We start from the raw sequence: 24,391 nt of genomic DNA, 5'->3' as shown, positions 1-24,391 counted from the left end.
AATTTAATATTAAAATATTTCTAAAATAAGGTGAAGAGAAGTTTACCAACTGACCTGAAACATCAACGGAGACTGTGCAACTGCTTTTACCAACTGTGTTGCTCACTTCAAATGTATATTCCCCACGGTCTCCCTTTCCACAAGAGAGTATTTTAAGTGAAGCCACTTTGTTTGTGAAGCTAATTTTGTATTTTTGATCAGTTTTCAGTTGTCTTCCATCCTTAAGCCATTTAGTAGTAAGTTCTGGAGACCCTGCTATTGTACACTCCAATGTGCAAGTTTCTCCTGCAGTGACTCTGGTTGGTTCTGCTCCCTCTACAATCCTTGCAGGTTCTGAAAGGAAATGTAACATGTACTTATCTTTCAAAATAAGGAAGAAGCTGAAATATGTATTAGCATATAATACAGGGTAACCTATTTGAGATGTTTCTAACAGACTACTATAAGATATAAAGTATTTTTGACTTGCAACCAACCTAAAACTGACAAAGCAGCAAAGCACTCCTGTACTCCAGCGTCATTCTTGATCTGACAGGTATATTTTCCTGCATTCTCTGGCTCTGTCTCTCTAAACTGCAGAGTTACAACTTTTCCTACATGTGACATTCGGATATTTTCACTTTCTGTGAGTATCTCTTTGTCTTTTAGCCAAAGAACAGAAATTGGTTGGGTGCCTTCAATAGTAGCTTGCAACTCAGCTGGTTCTCCAACCATAGCAGTGAGATTACTGATCTTCTTCACAAATCTTGGTGGTTCTGAAGAAGAAAAGACGAGGTCACACATACATATCAAAGAAGCAAAATAAGAGCATCATAGTACTAAAAATTTAGGAAGAGGAAAGAATAGTATATACTAACCTTTTAATGCAACAGAGGCAGTACAAATATCACTTCCAACCTCATTCAACACCTTACATTGATATTCACCAATGTCTGAAATACTGATGTTCAGAATGTGAATACTGGTAAGGAGGTTCTCAGATATAATCTTGTATTTCTTGCTACTTTTAAGTTCTTTCCTATCTTTTTGCCATAAAACTTTAAAAGGAGGCGTGCCCAGAAGCTCACATTCAAGGATCACATCAGTTCCCTTCAAAGCCTCAACTGACTCTGGTTTTTTGATGAAAACAGGAGGTTCTAAAAATAAACAATGGAAATTTAAAGTATTAATAGAAATAAAAGAGTGGTACAACGGTAATATAATAAAGTTTCTGGTTGGCTGACTGGATTGGGACAGGGATATTTAACTTCCTATCTCCAGACTGTTAATCCAAATCTAGAGAAAGTTGGTAATACAGAAGAATTACTGACATCTGAAAGTATCTTGTTCAGATGTACAAAATTATTTGGCTATGTCAATGCTGATTTCAATGATCATGCCTTCATATAATTGTGATTAAAGAAATACCATCAAAAAAAGAAATGGGTATCCCTATCTATTCATGGCTCTCCATCACCTACTAATAAATTCACATATGTTTTGGTCCTGGTCATTTTCTTCTCATCCTTTCAAGTTCCAACTCAGTTGTAACCAGTGCTGGATCCTAGTGCCATGAGTATTCTTTCACAATTGCCTTGAAATTCTCCACCCAATCTACTATCTCTTTCCTGCCTCTCCCCATATGAAGACACTGATACTGGTTTTTGCAGTAAAAGCCCTCAGCTGGGGACAAATCAATATAGCCCCTTCAGAATCTTACAATCATGGCCTTGAATCCAGCAACTTATTGTTACTCATAAGCAATAACCACATCTGCCTCCTTCCTAGGAGCTGTAAATGCTGTTTCTTTAGCATCCTCAACCTCAACAGAGTTCATCATATTTATTTTTATTTATTTTCTGTTATATTTCTATCATTCAAATTTATACATAGCACACTGGTTTAGGCCACACTGCAAAAATGTTAATAAAGAAGTAATCATTGGTTTCTAACATTTAAGTCACACATCGATAATGATTTTTCACTACAACTTTGAAAAGATAATTTGCCTTTCCACTTCAAGAATTAGAAAAAAGTTTACATTGACAAAAACATGAAGCATGGTAGAAAATTAAGAATAAGCAGTGCTGTAAATCAGTTCTGACCTTTTACTTTTAAGGCGATGCTAGAGTTTGCGCTACCAGCACTGTTGTGCGCCTCACAGGTGTAATCTCCACTGTCTTCAATGGTAGCATCAGTAATTTCAAGCACTGCCACCAAATCAACAAATGACATTCTGTACTTTTTACTGGCTTGAATTTCACTCTCATTCTTGTACCATACTGCTCTGATTTCTGGGGATCCACTTATTTTGCACTGGAACTCAGCTGAGTCACCCTGTCTTACAACTCTGGAAGCTTCTAACTTCTTTACAAACCTCGGTGGTTCTATAAAGCAAAAGAAAATACTGATGCAATGATACTGAATAAAAAATAAGCTTTTGTGTAATATGAAATAATTGTTTGGATTACTGAAGCAATAAACATATATTTCAGGCAGAGTGAAAGCATAAAAAATAAAGCCAAATTTAAGGCGTTACAGTCTTTCCTTCTCAGCAAATCAAATGAAAAATATTACTTTGTGGTTCCTAGTGCACAGTTTCTTTGGAAGTGATATATTGTTTTAAAACCTATTTTGAATATTTAGGACCCTGCTTTCTGTAGAATATTTCCACAGAAAAGGAGTAAAGATTTTAGGGACACTTTTACTATGCTGTATGTGTTTTTGATGTGCTGAGGCCCCCTTTTACCACAGTGGTAAAAGGCTGTCCATTTTTGACGAAAAGAAATAGCCGTGTGGTAAGTGAACCACTTACTGCATGGTCATTTTGGTGGGGAGCCCTTACCACCATCCGTTGACATGGCAGTAGGGGCTCCTGTGCTAACCCAGTGGTAACCGGGCAGTACGCGGTGTTGCCTGATTACCAACGGTTAACTTCCAGCTCTACAAAAATTTTAAAAATTCCTATAGCGCCGGAAATGGTATGCGCTGGGGGTGGGAACTACTGATGGGCTCCTGAGGTTGCCCACTGGTAGTTCTGGATTGGCATGCGGCAAGCCCATTGCCATGCACCAACCCTTTAATTAATGGGCCCCTTAGAAAATAACACATTTGGAACTAAAGAACATATTGGGTCTGACAAAGGGTTCATCTAATAGAGACCAGTCCAGGTCACATGTGTCTGGAAGCAAACATCTATGCTTCTTAACCACAGGGATAAGTAGTGGCTTTCCCTAGGTCTACGTTAATAATTGGTTTATGGACTTTTCCTGCAGGAATTTGTCCAAACCTTTTTTAAACTCAATAGCATTAACTTCTTTTACCACTTGCTCCAACAGTGAGTTCCAGAGCTTAACTACACATTCAGTGGAAAAAATATTTTCTCCTATTTGTTTTACATGTGCTACATAAATTCATGGAGTGTCCCCCTAGTCTTTGTACTTTTTGAAAGAGTAAACAATCGATTCACATTTACTTGTGCCACTTCATTCAAGATTTTATAAATCTCTATCATCTCTCTATCATCTTCAGCCATCTCTTCTTCAAACTGAAGAATCCTAACGACTTTAGCTTTTCCTCATATGAGAGTTGTTTCATCCCCTTAATTATTTTGATCACCCTTCTCTGAACCTTTTCCAGTTTCACTTTATCTTTTTTGAGATGCGGTAACCAGAATTGCACACAGTACTCAAGGTGCAGTCCAATCATGAAGTGATAAAAATGCACTATGATACTCTTTGTTTTATTCTTTATTCCTTTGTTAATAATCCCTCATGTTCTGTTTGAATTTTTGGCTGTGACCATATATGGAGCAGAAGATTTCAATATATTGTCACTATGATGCCTAACTCCTTTTTCTCAGTAGTGACTTTGTGGAGGCAATTCTAGAAACTGTGCACCAAGTCAAGCGCCAAAATATAGAGGGGTATTTTTGATAAAACATCTAAGTCTGATTTTGGATGTTTTTATACAAATGTCCAAAAACTGATCACTGAACATAGACATTTACTATCTTGAAAAACATCCATCTTTTTGTTTAAAAAATGACCTTTTTATAAACATTTTGTGCTTGGTGCGTTTTTCTTTTGGGACCATTTTGTAAAATAAAATATCCAAGAGAAAAAAGACCCCAAAACGAGCCATTGGGATTTCTGGGGGCCATCATTCTTAACAGACATCCAAGCAGAGCAATGGGGAAGCCTGGGGCACTGCAGTGGATTTCACATAAAAGGTCTCAGGAGTACACCTCACCCAAACCCCTCACATTGTATGATGAAAACCCCTTCAGGAGCAGAAAAATACCTACTGTACCTTACTGTACACCACTATAATAGCTCTCAAGTTTGCAGGTGACACCTATATGTAGGTACAGTAGGTATTTAGCTTTTTTGGAGGGCTCACATGATCCACCACAAGCTTACTAATTGATGTGGGATATGGGCCTGGGTGCTCTTCTCTACAATCCACTGCACTGAGCTCTGGGCTACTCCTGGGTCCTGCTTGCTGCTCTAATAGGAATGGTATCATATTTGTAGCTCTCATAGAGCCTGGTGTGTACTGTCGCTTTCACATCTTAGGGGGCTGGGAGGAGGTCAGTGACCACTGGGGGAGTAAGGGGAGGTTATGCCTTAAACTCTCAAGTGGTCATTTGGGGATCCTTTTACAGAGAGGCAGTAAGCCCAACGTGGGCTTACCACTTGCACTTTCGGGACTACCGCCAGCTCAACACGGCCACCAGTGGTAGTCCCACCCGAGGGCATGCAATTTCCAAGAAAAAAAGAAACCCCCCAGAAATGGCTAGTGTGGCGCTGCCCGATACCGCCCGGTTAGCGCCGGAGCCCTTATCACCATCTCAGTGGGTGGCAGTAATGGCTCCTTGCTGCATGGCCACACAGTGAGAGTTATCTCACTGTGTAGCCATTTTTTGTGGGGTTTTACTGGCTGCAGGAAAAAGGGCCCTGGTATGCGGAAAAACTATCCCCACCACTAGTGCAGGGCTCTTTTTCCTGCAGCTTAGTAAAAGGATTCCTCAGTTATTTAGGGCATCTTTAGGTGACTTAGTTGTGACTGAAACATGTTTAGCCAAAAATGATTTAATTTTAGCTCTAGACATTTTCATTTTGTTCCATTATTGCAGAAAACATCTATGTTTTGGTGCCACCCAGGTCCTGCCCAGCTCCTGCCCAAAACATGCCCCTTTGAAATTTGGACGAACTGTGAAGCGAACTGTCTAAAATTGGGGTGATGAGAATAGCAACTTGGACATTTTTGAATGAAAATGTCCTTCTGCCACCTTATGATGTTTTTAATACTTTTTTTGTTTTGAAAATGAGCCCCAAAGTGTTCTAAGACCAAATTAGATAACAGCATCTGTGCACCCAGATTTTATTATTAGAATACTAGCTTAGGTCTGCATTTATGTGCCAACACGCATAACCACTTACACCTGGTCTATAGCAGGTGTAAGTGTGTTGGTACTCAAAAGAAAGAATTAAAAAATACAGCTTTCAAAGATTAAAAAATAAGAAAGAAAATTCAGCTTTAATAATGCAACTGAATCCAAAGTACCTTGCACCCTGAGCTGGGCTGTGCAGGAATCTTTCCCAACCTCATTACTGGCAGAACAAGTGTACTGTCCAGCATCTCCCTTATCTGCTTTTAAAACTGTCAGGTGGGCTGTGTTGTTTTCAAAGGTGATCCTATAGTTCCCTCCACTTCGAATTGGTTTGTTATCTTTTGTCCAGACGATCTTAATTGGTTCTGTTCCGGTGACATGACACTCAAATTCGGCTGCTGCACCCACAGGAACATCAGTAGGGACAGCTTTTATATCAAAGAAAGGAGCAGTCTTGCCTTCTAAAATGTAAAATAAAAAAAATACATTTTGGGATTTCTAAATCTTAACTCATTCATTCATTCATTTTCTTTTAGTGATTTGAAGCAAGGCATGCTCATCATAGGGTGGACCGCCCACAAACTGGCTGAGGCAGTTATATGGAGAATTTAGAAAAGGGAGAGGGACTGAGAAAGGGAGAAGGCTCGGGGGGGGGGGGGGGGAGATAGCAGAGAGTGGCAGGGAAATATGAAATAAGGGCTGATGGGAAAAGGGGGGAGAGGGATGGAAGAAAACAGAGGAACCCTTTAGCTAGATAGATTTAGTTAACTACCCATCAATCAAGTTAGGAAGAATTCCTGTCAGGAAAAGGTTTGGCCTGTTGGACTACAGACATTTTGCCGATGTGTGAGGATAAAAGACTACCATATAAAGGCAAAGAAGCCATTTTTCTGATTGCTCTCCTGCCCACTACTTCCCATGTCCAATGCTAGGGGAGTAGTGGGTAAGAGATACACTTTTCACAGTAAAGCAAAGATGACCACAGGGATGACCTCAACCTGAATACACAGCATACAAAGATAGGGAAAACTGTTCAAGAGTGATGAATGTACCCCCTTACACTTTAATCTGGTCTCCACCTAGATGCCACTGTAAAGAGGTCAGAGGTAGTTATCGACAGCTTCAATGGTCAGAGGCCAAGATCCATCACGTAACATGGTAAAAACAGAAGTGGTTTGGACTTTAACAGGATGGATCAAGTGTTCTCTCATGGTATTAACTGATATTAATACTGAAGAAGGAGGGTGTTTCGGCCCCTTGCAGGTTTTTTTAAAATTAAAGAATACTGCATTTGAGGGGAGGAGGCTTTCATGGCCAACTCACCTTTAAGAAGGGGTACATGGTATATACATATTTACAAGAATTTGAAGTTGAAATGCTGTATATCTTATTCAAGGCAGGTCATCTGGGTATTGAAAGAGATTACTGTTGAAGTGTTACATGGTATGGTTTCACTAATTGAAATGTCCTATGAATCTCTGATGTTATGCTTGGCCATAATAAAAAAAACACACTTCCTAATTATGATGTCATATTGATATTCTTAACTGAATGTATTATAACAAGGAGATGAGTTTCAGAGTGCCGAGTGCCCATCTCACAGGCTCAGAGAGAAGTGCAGCATTGTATAAACCAATCAAAGATAAGAAAGGAAATATCATATTTAATACATATTAAGTAGAAGATATAATTCCATAGGGATATAAAGCTATGTTTAAACAGAAAAAGAATATAAACATTAACAAACCTTTGAGAATGAGCTTGGCACTAGAAGATGCAGTTCCAAGGAAATTAGAAGCTTGGCAAATGTACTGACCAGCATGATTCTGCTGTGTTTTCAAAATTCGAAGAGTTGCTGCGTTAGCTATAAACGATGTTTGGATATTAGAATCATCTTTTAAAAGTACCCCATCTTTATACCAGGACACTTCAATAGGAGCAGAACCCGTTATATGACAATCAAATGTAACTGGTGAGCCAACTGTTTCCTGAATTTCCCTTAATTCTCTAGCAAAGGAAGGAGGAAGTTTGTGCTCTGCAAAACATAAGTATAATACAATAAAGGCCATTGGAAAGATTGCAGTTAGCGATGAAAGTAGCAAGAAAATATTGAGGATGACACAGATCTCATATTAAAACATGCTGCTGCAGAAATTAAACATTTTCAAAATCATTAGCATAGATGAATTTAATTAGAAAATTATATCCATTATTTTACCAACAACAATTTGTGAATGGATAAAAAAAATCATGAACAATATCTAGTACAACTAGAAAGTAATTAAATCTACAAAGACAAAGAATGACTCCTAATGAAATAAAATGATCACCTTGAACAGTGAGAAGAGCAACTGTGGAAACTTCTCCTACACTGTTCTCTGCTTTGCAAGAGTAGGTTCCACTGTCATGTATATCCACTTGGTTAAAAAGAAGGATAGCAATATTGTTGCTGAAGTGCATTTCATATGCAGGAGTGGATCTTAACTTTGTATCTCCTTTGTACCAAAATACTTTAATCTCTGGAGACCCGTCAACTTGGCATTGTAAAGATACAGATTCTCCCACTGTCACTACCACAGGTTCCAAGGGTTTAACAAAGTAAGGTGGTTCTAAAGGACAAAATGATGACAATGAGTAAGATGAAGCATTATAGTAGTTATTCTACTAAGAGGAATGAAAAAGAAATAGGAGCATGACGCACCTAGTATTGATACAAGAGCTTGGCAAACATCTTGTCCAACCTCATTCTCAACTTGACAAGTATATTTTCCTTCATCATCTTTTGTGTTACTGAAGATTTCCAGTATGCAAGATTTTTCTGTGGTGGTTATGCTACATTTTTCTGACTGAGTGATTTCTATGCCATCCTTCAGCCATGTGACTGAAATTGGTGGGGTACCAATGTATGTGCATTCCAGAACTGTAGACTTTCCTGCCTCAACACTGCAATCATTCAGTTTCTTCACAAATGCTGCTGGTTCTACAGTAAATAGAAGATGTATTAGTTATTAAAATAATAAAAAAAACAAGGACATTTATAGTCAGAAAGTAAATTACTAGGTGGACAAACCTTTTACAAAAAGATGTGTTGTACAGGAATCTTTGCCTGCATCATTAATTACATGGCAAGAATATTCCCCACCCTGGAAAACATCTACATTATAAAGCTCCAGTACTGCAAGATTGTTTTTCAGTGTCATATTGCAGGATCTTCCTGGTTGTAGTACGTTGCTTTCCTTAAACCAAGTAACTTTGAATGGAGGGGTCCCTCTTATGACACTTGTAAAGGTTACATTGGTGCCAGGTAAAACTTCTAAGGGATCAGGAGTCTTCTCAAAAGAGGGAGGTTCTAAACATAGAAACGAAAGATATAGAGGATTCATCTATTACATTCACTTTACACAAAAAAACTATGTATGCAATATGTAATAAAGATTTGACTATAAAGAAAAAAAGAATGGTACACTACTTTCAGTATTTTCAAAGCTTTCACTACAAACCTTTTACTGATAAAGTTCCACTGCATACATCAGATCCAGCTGCATTAGTAGCTTCACATGTGTAATTTCCACTGTCTGATCCTACAAGTGAGTTTATTTTCAAAGAACAAGTATTGTCTGTAAGAGTGGCCTGATATTTTTGTCCACTGATAATTTCTTCTCCATCGTGATACCAGGTGATAGAAATGGGTGGAGATCCTGAAACTCTGCACTCCATTAAAATGGAAGAATGTAATACACCATTCACGTCTTTGAGTTTTCTTGTGAAAGATGGAGGAATAATACGATCTAAACAACAAAAGAAAGAGACAAATGCAAGGAAATCATTTCAAAGTGAGGCTTTTACCCTTCCTTCAGTGCCCCCCCTTTCATCTATTTTTAGAAGAAGACGTATTTGTGTCATTTATCAACTAGTTAAAAAGAGTTTCTTTATTTAAAGCTGCAATAATATTCCATGTGTTGCTGTACCATTCAGTTTGCAATGTAAATGTTAGAGTATTTCTATAATAAGGTGAAGAGAAGTTCACCAACTGACCTGAAACATCAACGGAGACTGTGCAGCTGCTTTTACCAACTGTGTTGCTCACTTCAAATGTATATTCCCCTCGGTCTCCCTTTCCACAAGAGAGTATTTTTAATAATGCCACATTGTTAGTGAAGCTAATTTTGTATTTTTGATCAGTTTTCAGTTGTTTCCCATCCTTAAGCCATTTGGTAGTAAGTTCTGGAGACCCTACTACTGTATTCTCCAAGGTGCAAGTTTCTCCTGCAGCAACTCTGGTTGGTTCTGCTCCCTCTACAATTCTTGCAGGTTCTGAAAGAAAATGTAACATGTACTTATCTTTCTTAATAAGGAAGGAACTAAAATATTTACTAGTATATGATAGGAGGCGACTGTTTCATGAGATGTTTCTAACAGACTACTATAAGATATAAAGTATTTTTGACTTGCAACCAACCTAAAACTGACAAAGTAGCAAAGCACTCTTGTACTCCAGCGTCATTCTTGATCTGACAGGTATATTTTCCTGCATCTGCTGGCTCTGTCTCTGCAAACTCTAGAGTTACAACTTTTCCTACATGTGATATTCGGATATTTTCACTTTCTGTGAGTATCTCTTTATCTTTTAGCCAAAAAACAGAAATTGGTTGGGTGCCTTCAATAGTAGCTTGCAACTCAGCTGGTTCTCCAACCATAGCAGTGAGATTACTGATCTTCTTCACAAATCTTGGTGGTTCTGAAGAAGAAACGAAGAGGTCACACACAAATACCAAAGAAGCAAAATAAGAGCAGAATAATGCTAAAAGTTTAATAAGGAACAAAGAATATTATATACTAACCTTTTAATTCAACAGAGGCAGTACAAATATCACTTCCGACCTCATTCAACACCTTGCATTGATATTCACCGACATCTGAAGTACTGATATTCAAAATGTGAATACTGGTAAGGAGGTTTTCAGAAATAATCTTGTATTTTTTGCTACTTTTAAGTTCTTTCCTATCTTTTTGCCATGAAACTTTAAAAGGAGGTGTGCCCAGAAAATCACATTCAAGGCTAACATCAGTACCCTTCAAAGCCTCAACTGGTTGTGGTGTTTTGATGAAAACAGGAGGTTCTATAAAACAAAACAATGGAAATTTATTTTAAAGTATTAATAAAAATCACAGAGGTACAATATTAACATAATAATGATGCAAGTCAAAACACAAGTATGTTTCGCTGGAGGACTATTCAGCTCACTGCATTGGGACAGGGATATTAAACTTCCTTTCTCCAGACTGTGAATCCAATTCTAGCAAAAGCTGATACTAGAGAAGAGTAACTGCCATCTAAATGTAGTTTGGACAGATATACAAAATTATTGGCTGTGTCAGGCCTGAGTTCAATGAACATGTCTTTATATGTTTGTGATTAAATAAATACCATCAAAGAAGAAATGGGTATCCCTATCTATATTTTGTTTTCTATCATCTACTGATAAATTCACACATGTTTTGGTACTGATCATTTTCTCCTGATCCTTTCATCTTCCTGCTCAACTGCAACCAGTGCTGGATCCTGGTGCCATGGACATTCATTTACAACTCCCCAGGGATTGTTCACTAAGGGGTCCTTTTACAAAGCAGCGGTAGGGCTAACGCATGGGTAGCATGTGCCAAATTGGCACTATCCTAGGGGTAGAGTAGGCACCCTGTGGTAGTTTCAAAGTTGGTGAATTCTGCTTCCCACGGTAGAAAATATTTTTCTATTTTCTACCACAGGGGGTGTTCCCAGCAGTAATAGGCAGTGTGGCCATATTGGTGTGCACTAAATGAGCACCGTGTGTGTAGCACATGAGCCCTTACCGCTAGGGCAATGACTGGCGGTAAGGGCTCAGGCAGTAAATAGCTGTGCGGTACTTTTAATTTTAGCGCATGGACATTTACTGCTCTCATTAAAAAGAGCCTTTTTCCCAGCCATGGTAAAAAAACAAGTGCCCACAGTACAGCAGGCCACTTTTTTTCCACAGGACCCCTAAAAGGACCCCTAAATTTACAATCTTTTCCCTGCCTCCCTTGTACCAGGATACTATGTCTGATCATTACAATGAATGCCCTGAACTAGGGCCAGAGCAACACAGCCCCATCAGAATCTTGAAATCATGACCTTGAATCCAGCAACTAATTGTCACTCATATGCTTCCTACCCAGGACCTGTGACTGCTGTTTCTTTAGCATCCTCAACCTCAATGGGATTAACCTATTTTTCATTATTTATTTTCTATTATTTTCCTATGATATAAAGTCCTTGATATTGATATGAACATTCTGAATAAACTGGTTTTTGATATTATCTCCCTATTGGTTTGCGCATTTGTCAGCCTCTACTTTTGCTGTTTTGCATAAAGTTATGCATGGCACTCTTGTTTAGGCTGCTCTATAATTATTGGTTTCTAATATTTAAGTCACACATTAATGAGGATTCTTCATCATAACTTTGAAAAGATAGCTTGCCTGTCCACTTTAAAGTACAGAAAGGAGGTTATACTGGCAAAAGAAGCATGGTAGAAAATTAAGAAAAAATAGTGGTGTGAATTAGTTCTGACCTTTTACTTTTAAGGTGATGCTAGAGTTTGCACTACCAGCACTGTTGTGTGCCTCACAGGTGTAATCTCCACTGTCTTCAATGGTAGCATCAGTAATTTCAAGCACTGCCACCAAATCAACAAATGACATTCTGTATTTTTCACTGGCTTGAATTTCACTCTCATTCTTGTACCATACGACTCTGATTTCTGGGGATCCACTTATTTTGCACTGGAACTCAGTTGAGTCACCCTGTTTCACAACTCTGGAAGCTTCTAACTTCTTAACAAACCTTGGAGGTTCTATAAAACAAAAGAAAACACCTAGCCAATGAAACTAGCTTAGAAATACACGCTTTTGTGGAGATATATTTAAACATTAAAAGTATTTTTGGTGCATGATGAAAACTTGGAAGTGATCTGGAGGATGTAAAAATAAAGCCAAATTAAGATGTTACTCCTTTTCATTCTTAGCAAATCAAGACTTATAAAGTAGAAAATTTACTTTGTGGTTCCTAGTAAGCAATTTCTTTGGAAGTGATATAGAGGGGCATTTTTGAAAGAAACGTTTAAGTGTGAACTTGGACGTTTTACAAAGACGTCCGAATTCCGAGGCGGGGAGAAGGCCATTTTCGAAAAAGATGGACATCCATCTTTTGTGTTCAAAAATACAATAGATGTCCTTGGATTTGGATGTTTTGCAATTTAGACATCTTTGATTTTCAGCCATTTTCGAAAACAAAAACATCCAAGTCTAAAACGTCCAAATTCAAGCCATTTGGACGTGGGAGGAGCCAGCATTTTTAGTAGACTGGTCCCCCTGACATGCCAGGACAGCAATCGGGCACCCTAGGGGGCACTGCAGTGGACTTCATAAAATGCTCCCAGGTTCACAGCTTCCCTTACCTTGTGTGCTGAGCCCCCCAAAACTCCCCCCAAACCCACTACCCCCCCCAACTGTACACTACTACCATAGCCCTTACAGGTGAAGGGGAGCACCTATATGTGGGTACAGTGGATTTCTGGTGGGTTTTGGAGGGCTTGCTGTTTCCTCCACAAGTGTAACAGGTAGGGGGGGTATGGGCCTGGGTCCACCTGTCTGAAGTACACTGCACCTACTACTACACTACTCCAGGTACCTGCATGCGCGGTAATGGACCTGAGTATGACATCTTAGGGTGGCATAGAGGCTGGCAAGTAATGCTCTTCATCACAATTTTGGGGGTTGGGAAAGGGTTAGTGACCACTGGGGGAGTAAGGGGAGGCCATCCATGATTCCCTCCAGTAGTCATCTGGTCATTTCGGGCACTTTTTTGTGCCTTATTCATAATAAAATCAGGTCTAGCTGAAAACATCAAAGTTTTAGTCCTGGATGTCTTTGCTTTGCTCCATTATGGCTCAAAGACATCCAAGTCTTAGGAACACCCAAGTCCTACCTCAAACACCTTGAGGGTGGGAGGGGGTTAGTGACCACTGGGGAAGTAAGGGGAGGTCATCCCTGATTCCCTCCGGTGGTCATCTGGTCATTTAGGGCACATTTTTGTGGCTTGGTCGTAAGAAAATAGGACCAGGTAAAGTTGTCCAAGTGTTCATCAGGGACACCCTTCTTTTTTCCATTATCGGTTGAGGATGCCCATGTGTTAGGCACGCCCCAGTCCCGCCTTCGCTATGCCTCTGACATGCCCCTGTGAACTTTGGTCGTCTCCACGATGAAAAGCAGTTGAGGACGTCCAAAATCGGCTTTTGATTATGCCGATTTGGGCGACCCTGTGAGAAGGACGCCCATCTTGTGATTTGTGTCAAAAGATGGGCGCCCTTTTCTTTCGAATATAAGCCTGACAGTGTACCTGAATATAACTCACCTTGAGCTACTACTGAAAAAGGTGTGAGCAAAATCCAAATAAATAAATAATTTGGGTTTCTGGTGGGTACTTTTGAGCTGGATTGGCCACCTTTGGAACAGGATACTGAGCTAGATGGACCACTGGTCTGACCCACTATCCTGCTTATAATCGAACGAGAAAAACACCCAAGTTCCGACCTAAATCGGGAGATGGGCGTTTTTCTCAAAAAACAAATAAAGCGGTATAATCGAAAGCCGAACTTTGGACGCTTTCAACTGCACTCCGTCGTGGATGCAGACAAAGTTGACGGGGGCGTGTCGGAGGCATGGTGAAGGCGGAACTGGGGCGTGGTTATCACCCGAACAGAGATGGGCGCCTTTCGCCGATAATGGATACGTTTGTAGCTAGAATTTAGGGCACTTTTCCTGGACCCTGTTTTTTCACGAATAAGGCCCCAAAAAGTGCCCTAAATGACCAGATGACCCCCAGGGGGAGTCGGGGATGACCTCCCCTGACTCCCCCAGTGGTCACTAACCCCCTCCCACCACAAAAAAATGATGTTTCACAACTTTTTACTTTCACCCTCAAATGTCATACCCTCCTCCCAAGCAGCAGTATGCAGGTCCCTGGAGCAGTTGTTAGGGGGTGCAGTGGACGTCAGGCAGGTGGACCCAGGCCCATCCCCCCCTACCTGTTACAATTGTGCTGCTTAATGCTTAGTCGTCCAACCCCCCCAAACTCACTGTACCCACATGTAGGTGCCCCCCTTCACCTCTTAGGGCTATAGTAAATGGTGTAGACTTGTGGGCAGTAGGTTTTGAGGGGGATTTGGGGGGCTCAACACCCAAGGGAAGGGTGCTATGCACCTGGGAGCTCTTTTACCTTTTTTTTTTTTTTGTAAAAGTGCCCCCTAGGGTGCCCGGTTGGTGTCCTGGCATGTGAGGGGGACCAGTGCACTATGAATCCTGGCCCCTCCCACGAACAAATGCCTTGGATTTATTCGTTTTTGAGCTGGGCGATTTCATTTTCCATTATCGCTGAAAAGCAAAAACGCCCAGCTCACACCTTGGCGAATAACACATGGGCGTCTATTTTTTTGAAAATACGGTTCACTCCGCCCCTTCACGGACCCGTTCTCGGAGATAAACGCCCATGGAGATAGGCGTTTCTGGTCGATTATGCCCCTCCATGGCTATTCTTATGTTCTCATGACTGAAATATGATGAAAAGAAGAGAAAGGCTTCTATCATGACAACTAGAATCTTGCACCCCTTTTGCCAAGAGAAGAAGAGGAAGACAGATGGTGGTCTTTGGAAGCTGGTATCACCATTTCCAGGAGTTAGAGAAGAGGGGGCCCAATCATAACTCATGGGATGCTGCTACTACTGCAGCTGGGAGAAGGAGAAGAGTGGCATGGATCAAGGTCTGCAAGAGAAAGCATTATTGCAACTGGGAGAATAGCAGGGCCAATCTTGTTGAAACATCTGATGGAATTTTTCTAAATAATAGCAATTATTGTAATAACAGTAAAGAGAGTAAAGGCAACCATGTATGTTTGATATAAGAAATAGAACTATCTTTTCAAATGTTTTTGCTTAGCAAATGTATTAAAAATATTTTTAATATATTCATTAGAAAACTACAAACATCATTCTATCAAGAACAATTTCCACATACAAAAACACAGAAAAATGGAAACAGAACAATCTATATAACAATTAAAAAAAACAATAAAACCTTTAAAAAAAACACTTAGGAGCTCTTTTACTAAGCAGCAGTAGTAAGTGGCCCGTGGTAGTGTGGGTACGTGGAATTACCACACGCCAAGGCCATAAAAAGGCCATCTGTAAAATGGGGGTCGTAAAAGGCCATCTGCTAATAAAAATAATTGGTGTACAGCCATTTACTACCTAAGCCCTTACCGCCTCCTCTTTAGGAGGTGGTAAGGGATCACGCACTAACCCAGCGGAAATTGGCTAGCGCCGCTGCCCGATTATTGCCAGGCATGCCTACTCCCCGCCTCCACACTAGAAAATAAAAAAGTATTTTCTGGGCACATGAAATGGCGTGCACCAAAATCAGAACTACCACTGGGCACCTGGTGTGCCCGGCAGTACAGCTGATTTTCTGCAGGCTACCCACATAGTAGCCCTACTGCCCTTTAGTAAAAGGGTCCCTTAATATGCTTGAAACAAATCAGCAAACACCAATGAAATAATGAATAAAAATAAATATAAGCCTACAAAAATATAAATCCTAAGATATGTGAAATAAAATAAGCACCTTGAACAGTGAAAAGAGCCACTGTGGAAGCTTCTCCTATGCTGTTCTCTGCTTTGCAGGAGTATGTCCCACTGTCATTTATAGCGACCTGGGTGAACTCCAATATAGCAATATTATTGATGAAGTACATTTTGTAAGCAGGAGTGGGTCTTAATTTGGTTTCTCCTTTGTACCAAGACACCTTGATCTCTGGAGTCCCATCAACTTGGCATTGTAAAGATGCAGAATCTCCAACCGTTGCCACCACAGGTTCCAAGGGTTTAACAAAATATGGTGCTTCTAAAGTACAAAATGATTACAATGAGTAAGATGAAGCATTATGGTAGTTATTTTGCTAAGAGGAATGAAAAAGAAATAGGAGCATGACGCACCTAATATTGATACAAGAGCCTGGCAAACATCTTGTCCAACCTCATTCTGAACTTGACAAGTATATTTTCCTTCATCATCTTTTGTGTTACTGAAGATTTCCAGTATGCAAGATTTTTCTGTGGTGGTTATGCTACACTTTTCTGACTGAGTGATTTCTATGCCATCCTTCAGCCATGTGACTGAAATTGGTGGGGTACCAATGTATGTGCATTCCAGAACTATGGATTTTCCTGCCTCAACACTGTAATCATTCAGTTTCTTCACAAATGTTGCAGGTTCTACAGTAAATAGAAGATGTATTAGTTATTAAAATAATAAAAAAACAAGGACATTTACAGTCAGAAAGTAAATTACAATGTGGACAAACCTTTTACAAAAAGATGTGTTGTATATGAATCTTTGCCTGCTTCATTAGTTACTTGGCAAGAATATTCCCCACCCTGGAAAACCTCTACATTATATAGCTCCAATACTGCAAGATTATTTTTCAATGTGATATCGCAAGTTCTTCCTGGTAGTAGTACGTTGCTGTCTTTAAACCAGGTAACTTTAAATGGAGGGGTCCCTCTTAAGACACTTGTAAAGGTTACATTGGTGCCAGGTAAAACTTCTAAAGGATCAGGAGTCTTCTCAAAAGAGGGAGGTTCTGAAGATAGAAAAGAAAGATCAAGAGGATTCATCTATAACATTCTGCTGCTTAATTTTTAGATTTTTAAAAAATAATATTTACCACTATAGATGCAACATATAATAAAGATTTGACTATAAAGACAAAAATCCAGGGTACACTACTTTTAAGTATTTTCAAATTTTTTATTACAAACCTTTTACAGATAAGGCTGCGCTGCAGTCATCAGAACCAGCCTTATTAGTAGCCTCACATGTGTAGTTTCCACTGTCTGATCCTACAAGTGAGTTTATTTTCAAAGAACAAGTATTGTCTGAAAAAGTGGCCTGATATTTTTGTCCACTGACAATTTTCTCTCGATTATGGTACCAAGTAATAGAAATGGGTGGAGATCCTGAAACTTTGCATTCCATTGAAATGGAAGAATGCAATATACCATTCACATCCTTTAGTTTTCTTGGGAAAGACGGAGGAATGATTCGATCTAAATCACACAAAAAAAGAGAGAACCGGTGAAATTATTTTAAAGTGAAGAATTTATCTTTTTTTTTTGAATCTCCATCTTTTAATCCATCTTTCTAACAGAAGATATATTTGTGCCATTTACCAACAAGTTAAGAAGAGTTTCCATATCTTGCCATTTCATCTTGTTCACAATATAAATATAGTATTTCTAAAATTAGGTGAATAGAAGCTACCAACTGACCTGAAACATCAACGGAGACTGTGCAGCTGCTGCTTTACCAACTGTGTTGCTTATTTCAAATGTGTATTCCCCTTTGTCCTCCCTTGTCACAAGAGAAAATTTTTAGTGAAGCTACTTTGTTTAAGAAGCTAATTTTATATTTTTTGGTCAGTTTTCAGTTGTCTTCCATCCTTGAACCATTTAGTAGAAAGTTCTGGAGACCCTGCTATTGTACACTCCAAGGTGCAAGTTTCTCCTGCAGTAATTCTGGTCGGTTCTGCTCCCTCTACAATTACTGCAGGTTCTGAAATTAAATCCAACACATAATTATATTTCAAATCAGAACTAAAATATAAGATATAGGAAGCTACTGAGGACTTTTATTTGAAATCTTCTAAGCAATGGAGAAGTACATTAGTGAGTGAAGCAGTAGCTGAGAACCAGCTCAGCCAGGGTTCAGATCACTTTACTCTTACTGACTGAACTAGGACAAATCACTTATGTCTCCATCTCCGCAGGAGCAAAATTTTTAGGATTAGATTTACTAAGGTACATTATCTTGTTGGGCATGGTAATATCATTAGCATGCGTGATTAGAAAAAGATCTCACTGCATAAAACGGGACCTAAGATAAATAATGCGTGTTAGTTCACAGTAACTATTAGCATTTTTCAGTAAAACCTAGTCCTTAACACGCAATCCCTCTTGGGTAGGAAATATCCATTTTACCTCTGTTTAATTGCCTGAACTTAATCTTGGAAAGACAAGTATTCAAATCCAGAATCAGAATGCTATAAAATTTGAAATATATTACCGTCTTTGGGAAAACATGACAAAATGCTGAGAATGACTGATTATCCCGTGATCAGTCCAAAATACCAAAACTGAGTTAGTGAGTTCCATGCTAAGGGCCTCTTTTATCAAGCCGCATTAGTGGTTCCTGGTATGGTAATTCTGACAAAGCCCATGCACTTTGAAAGAAGTTCATCGGCATTGCCATGCGGGAACACTACTGCAGCTTGATAAAAGAGGCCCTTAATTTGTTAGCAAGTGTATGATTTTCTAACCTCCTGTTGTATAACAAATTGTTTCCTGTAATAGAATTCACTAAAACCAAATTTTTGGTTTCTGGCGACTTTAGCCATGTTTTCCTAGAGCGGTCACATATGTTTAGTGTTCTACCTACCTAAAACTGACAAGGTAGCAAAGCATTCTGTACTCCTGAGTCATTCTTGATCTGACAGATATATTTTCCTTGCATTTGCTTGGTTCAGTTTTCTGTAACTGCAGTGTTGCAATCTTTCCTACATATGACATCCTTATTTTCCACTTTCTGTGATTATCTCTTTGTCTTTCAACCACAGAACAGAAATTGGTTGGGTGCCTTCAATAATTGCTTGTAACTCAGCAGGTTTCTCCAACCATAGCTGAGAGATCACTTATCTTCTTCACAAATCTTGGTGGCTCTGAAGAAGAAAATTGAAGTCAGACACAATGTATTAGGGATGTACTTTCTTCATGCTCATTCGTGTTTTTAGTGTTCATTAAACATTTAGGCCCAACAGTTACTATGGTGTGGTAAAATCGCTATTTTGCTGTATGAGAATTTATCATGGGAGTCACTAACCTGCAGTACTGAAGTAAATATACTTTTGCTCTGCTGCAGCCAGGAATATCATGTATTCCTGGTAGTAGCAATACAAAGATAGTAGGCCCCAAGTCAAGCCACTATCTTTTAAAGGGCTGGGCTAGTGCTTTAAAAAATGTCTCCATCCTACTGATATTCTTTACAAAGACCACCCACCCCCAAACTCTTTTGTAAAGTACTTTCTCACACCAAATCCCTTTACAAAGAACCTCTATTGCTGGGGGGGGGGGGGGGGGATTTTGTAAAGATGATCAGATGATAAGGTTCTTTCAAAAAGGAACTGTCCATACTTTTGTCAAGCACCAGACCTTTTAAGTTGCTCTTCAGAAGCATCAGGCTGCACATTAGCAGGAAGGAACTATAATGATGCCTCTTGAGGCAGCATTATGTTTTCATGAATTATGCAGCTTGTTAGATTTCACATAAGCTGTGTTATTTATTTTGCATAACACATATACAAAACCGGCCTATTTTAATGAAATTCCTTTCTCCTTCTTTTCTTTCTATTTTTATTTAGTTATGGTTAACTGCCTTGATCTGTTCATCAGAATAGGCAGAATTAAAACATAAACACCCAAACAAACCCATGTCCCACCTCTCCCACATAAACACTTTGTATGCATTTCCATATTGACATCTCATTATTAATTAAAGAGCATTACAGTATAAAATTATGAGCCCTGTTTACTAAGCCACATTGTAGGCGCACAAACTATTTAAAGTGCGCTAAAAGTCAGTGCGCACTAACGCTAGAGACACCCATGGGTGTCTCTAGCATGCTAAAAAGCACGGCTTAGTAAACAGGGCCCTATATGTTAAGGGCAAATAAATGTAGTTTTTTTTGTCATTAATACCTATTATTGGCAACTAACTCAAGTTCTACTGCCTTAGTAACTCTGTCTCTTGTGCACAAAATTGATTTAATACATGTTAATTTGATTTACACAATTAAAGAGGTTTAAGGGGTGGCAAAAATTTGTATCAAGCCAAAACGTCCAAAAAATTCAGAAAAGGCCAAAGAAACTGAAAACGCCCATTTTGCCCTTGCACATCCTTAGAATTTTAGCAAAATAGCAATACAATAATACTAGGAAGAGCAGAACATGTGCTATACTACCTTTTAACTTAAGAGATCCAATGCAGATATCACTTCCAACCTCATTCCCACTCTACACTGATATCACCATATCTGAAGTATTGACATTGAGGATGTGAATACTGGTAAGGAGGTTTTCAGATATAATCTTGTATTTCACGCCACTTCTAGTTCTTTCCTATCTTTTTGCCATGAAACTTGAAATGGAGGCGTGCCCAGAAGTTCACATTCAAAGCTAATATTGGGTACCTTTCAAAAGCCTCTATTGGCTCTGGTTTTCTGATGAAAACTGGAGGGTCTATAAAATAAGATATTTACATTTATTTAACAAATATCAATAAAATTAAAGGAAAGACTAGTATGATACTAACATGTTGCAAGTCAAGGCATATGTATGTGTTCAGTGGGAGACTAGATGGTTTCACTGGATTGTTACAAGGATAATTCATTTTTTTTCTGTAGGCTGTCAATCCAAATCCAGTGCAGGTTATTTATGGTCTAGAATCACTGCCATCTGAAAGTGTTTTAGAAGCTTCTACAAAAATTAACAATCCAGTTTCCAGTGAATACTTGTACACAATTATGATAAAATACAGAATCATCACTATCATCAGCCCCAATTAATATGCATGGTTCTCTATAATCTGATAAGTTCATCATATTTTTTTCACTGGGGTATTGAAATCAGGCTAGGATTCTGATGTCATAATCATCCATTCACCACTTCCTCAAAATTCGCTCCCTCTCCAACTTTTGAATCCCTCTCCTCTACCTCACCATGAGGCCTTATTTTCGAAAGAGAAGGACGCCCATCTTTCGACACAAATCGCAAGATAGGCTCCTTCTCACAGGGTCATGAACTTGGTCGGCTCTGCGACGGGAAGCAGTTGAGGGCACCCAAAATCGGCTTTCAATTATGCCGATATGGGCGAATCCTGAGAGAAGGACGCCCATCTCCCAATTTGTGTTGGAAGATGGCACCCTTCTCTTTGAAAATTCCCCTGATAGTGTACCTATATTTCAGCAAGGCCTTTGACAAGGTTCCATGCTGATGACTTATAAATCAACTGGAAAACCATTAGTATGGGCCCTAATATATTGACTGAGTTTCAAACTGGGTCAGTGGGAGGTGACATAGGGCAATGTTAAATGGTGTTCGCTCTGTGTATAAAATTTGGTGAGATTTCAATTTGGAGTGCTGAGAACAGTTCTGGAGACAGTACCTCAAAAAAGATATAAATAGAATGGAGTTTGTACAGAAGATGGCTACTAAAAATTGAATGGTCTTATGATAAAGCATAGGGGGACAGATTGGAAATTTCAGCATGTATACTTTGGAAGAAAAGTGGGGATGGAAGATATGATAGAGACATTTAAATATCTCCATAGTATAATGTACTGGAGAGTGACCTCTTAAAATTGAAAAAAAAAGATCTGTAATGGAGGGATCATAGGATGAAAGTGAAAGGGGAAAGACTCAAGAGTATAAATGGAAATATTATCTTTATGCAAAGGGTGGTGAATTCATGAAATACCTTCCAGAAGAGTTCTGGAGACAAGAACTGTGTCTGAATTCAGAGAGCATGGTACAGGATAGAAACTCTCTAAGGAGAGGAAGGGGATCATAGAGCTTAGAAGTTGGTATAAATGGGCAGACGGTTTAGGTTGTATTTCTTTTTACCATCATTTTTACATTTCTCTGCCTAAGAGCCTACCCATGCCACAACTTAGGTTGTTTTTTTACAAAGGTGCACTTCATTTTTACGCACACACTAAAATAAGTGTGCATTAAATGATACAGATGCCCTTATATGCCTATGGTGTCTCTAGCGTTTAGCGCATGTTTAAGCATTAGCACACTAAAAATGCTAGTGTGCCTTTATAAAAGACCCCTTTAGTTCATCATATTTATAAGTAATTTCCCATTATCTTTGTATCATCCAAATTTATGCATGACAGCATGATTTAGGCGCACCTTATACATGTCTGAATAAATAGGGCTGGTGCAAGTATATTAGGAGTACTTTCAGCATTATGCCCCCTCTCCAAATTAACTTTCAGGCACCTAATCTGCCCCCATCCCCAGATACATCATGCTTTAAATATTACATGTGTGTGTGTGTGTGTGTGTGTGCGCGCGGTGCTCACACACACACACACAAAATAATGAGGGTCATTTTTAATAGTTTTTTTAACCCAGGTAAATGGGCTACTTGGAAATTGTCCACCTTCCCTGCAGGAAAAGTAAGCATTAATTGAGTATTTGTGGCTGATAGATCTATTGTTTAGTTTTGACTGCAGCTGCTCTTTCTTGTCCTTCAGAAGTTGCTCTCTTAGGCAACTACCTAGTTTTGCCCAATGTTTGGGCAGCGTGTCATTCCATTTAAGTTATGAAAAAAGTTTACAGGGGCAAATATTTTCAATGCAGTAGAAAAGTATGAAAAAGAAATGATATGTATTAGTTCTGACCTTTTACTTTTAAAGCGATGCTAGAGTTTGCACTACCAACACTGTTGTGTGCCTCACAGGTATAATCTCCACTGTCTTCAATAGTAGCATCACTAATGTGAAGCACTGCCACCAAATCAACAATTGACATTCTGTACTTTTTACTGGCTCGAATTTCACTCTCGTTCTTGTACCAAACGACTCTGATTTCTGGGGATCCACTTATTTTGCACTGGAATTCAGTTGAGTCACCCTGTTTCACAACTCTGGAAGCTTCTAACTTCTTTACAAACTTTGGAGGTTCTATGAAACACAAAAAATTCCTATGTAATGAAACTGGATAATAGCGTATTGGCTTTTGTGCAATATGATAGATTCATAGTATTAAAACATTGAAAGTACATTAAGAGACACATTTTGGAAGTGCTTCAGACAGGCATAAAAAAATAAACCTAAAATTTAAGGTGTTACACCCTTCTCAGGAAAACAAGACTTAGGACATAAAAGAATTAATTAGTGATTTTAGCAAGTTGCTTCTTTAGAAGAGAGAGATTCTTTTCAAACCAGTTATGAATATTTATGGCTCTGCATTCCAAAGAATTTTTCCACAGAAATAGACTACAGATTTTAGAAAATATTGCACATTGATGACTGAAGGAGGGTGTGTCAACAGTAACAGCACAGTTTGCTATGATTTGTATAATTCATTACAAACATCATGAGACAATGCATGACAAGCTAAGAGATTTAAAGGGTTCTGTACAATATCGGATATTCTTTCTGAAAGAGTTATGTGCTTGACACAGAATGGGACATCTCAAGTTTTCTTAATTAATGCAGATGACAATTATAAAGTGATTGGATGTACAATTTGCCACACCTCATTATGGGGGGGGGGGGGGGGAGTCGTTTTACAAAGACATGATATAAAAAGTGGCCTGTGGAGGTGTAAATGCATCTTTGTGGCACACGCTGGGCCACTTTTTACCATGGCTGGGAAAAGGCCATTTTTTAATGGACAGGGAAATAAGCATGCAGAAAAATTAAAACTAGCATGTGCCTATTTACAGCTTAAGCCCTTACTGCCAGCCTTTGACCTGGCAGTAAGGGCTTATGAGCTACCCACACGATAACCATGCTGCTTGCTCCAATATGGCTGCATTGCCAATTACTGCTGGGAATGCCTCCTGTAGTAGAAAATTTAAAACATTTTCTACCACGGGAATCAGCACATGCCAAACTCAGAATTACCGCTTGGCGCATGTGCTACCCTGCAGCAGTGCCAATTTGGCATGTACTACCCATGTGTTAGCCCTCCCATGACTTTGTAAAATGGCCCCTAACTTCTTAGTATAACCTTATTCTCCCAAGGGATCATTTTGACAAGGTCAAGATACTGCTGAATATGCTCAAGAAAGTTTTTCTAATCTCAGTTCAGCAATGT

The 24,391-nt window shown here is 39.1% G+C and overlaps 1 protein-coding gene across 1 annotated transcript in view; it reads right to left on the bottom strand.

Annotated features, from left to right (window-relative positions):
- Window positions 1-24,391, bottom strand: part of TTN (titin) — a 470,266-nt gene that overhangs the window by 277,341 nt on the left and 168,534 nt on the right. Inside the window, exons 92-97 of the mRNA XM_030210848.1 lie at window positions 7,122-7,409; window positions 5,548-5,835; window positions 2,085-2,366; window positions 858-1,136; window positions 477-755; window positions 55-333 (exon numbers count right to left, since the gene is read on the bottom strand). Of these exons, the coding sequence (XP_030066708.1) occupies window positions 55-333; window positions 477-755; window positions 858-1,136; window positions 2,085-2,366; window positions 5,548-5,835; window positions 7,122-7,409 (1,695 nt within the window). The remainder of the gene's footprint in view (window positions 1-54; window positions 334-476; window positions 756-857; window positions 1,137-2,084; window positions 2,367-5,547; window positions 5,836-7,121; window positions 7,410-24,391) is intronic.

Source organism: Microcaecilia unicolor, chromosome 7, assembly GCF_901765095.1.
Source record: "Microcaecilia unicolor chromosome 7, aMicUni1.1, whole genome shotgun sequence".
Classification (NCBI taxonomy): Eukaryota; Metazoa; Chordata; class Amphibia; order Gymnophiona; family Siphonopidae; genus Microcaecilia; species Microcaecilia unicolor.
This window is presented reverse-complemented; position numbering and strand designations above follow the sequence as displayed.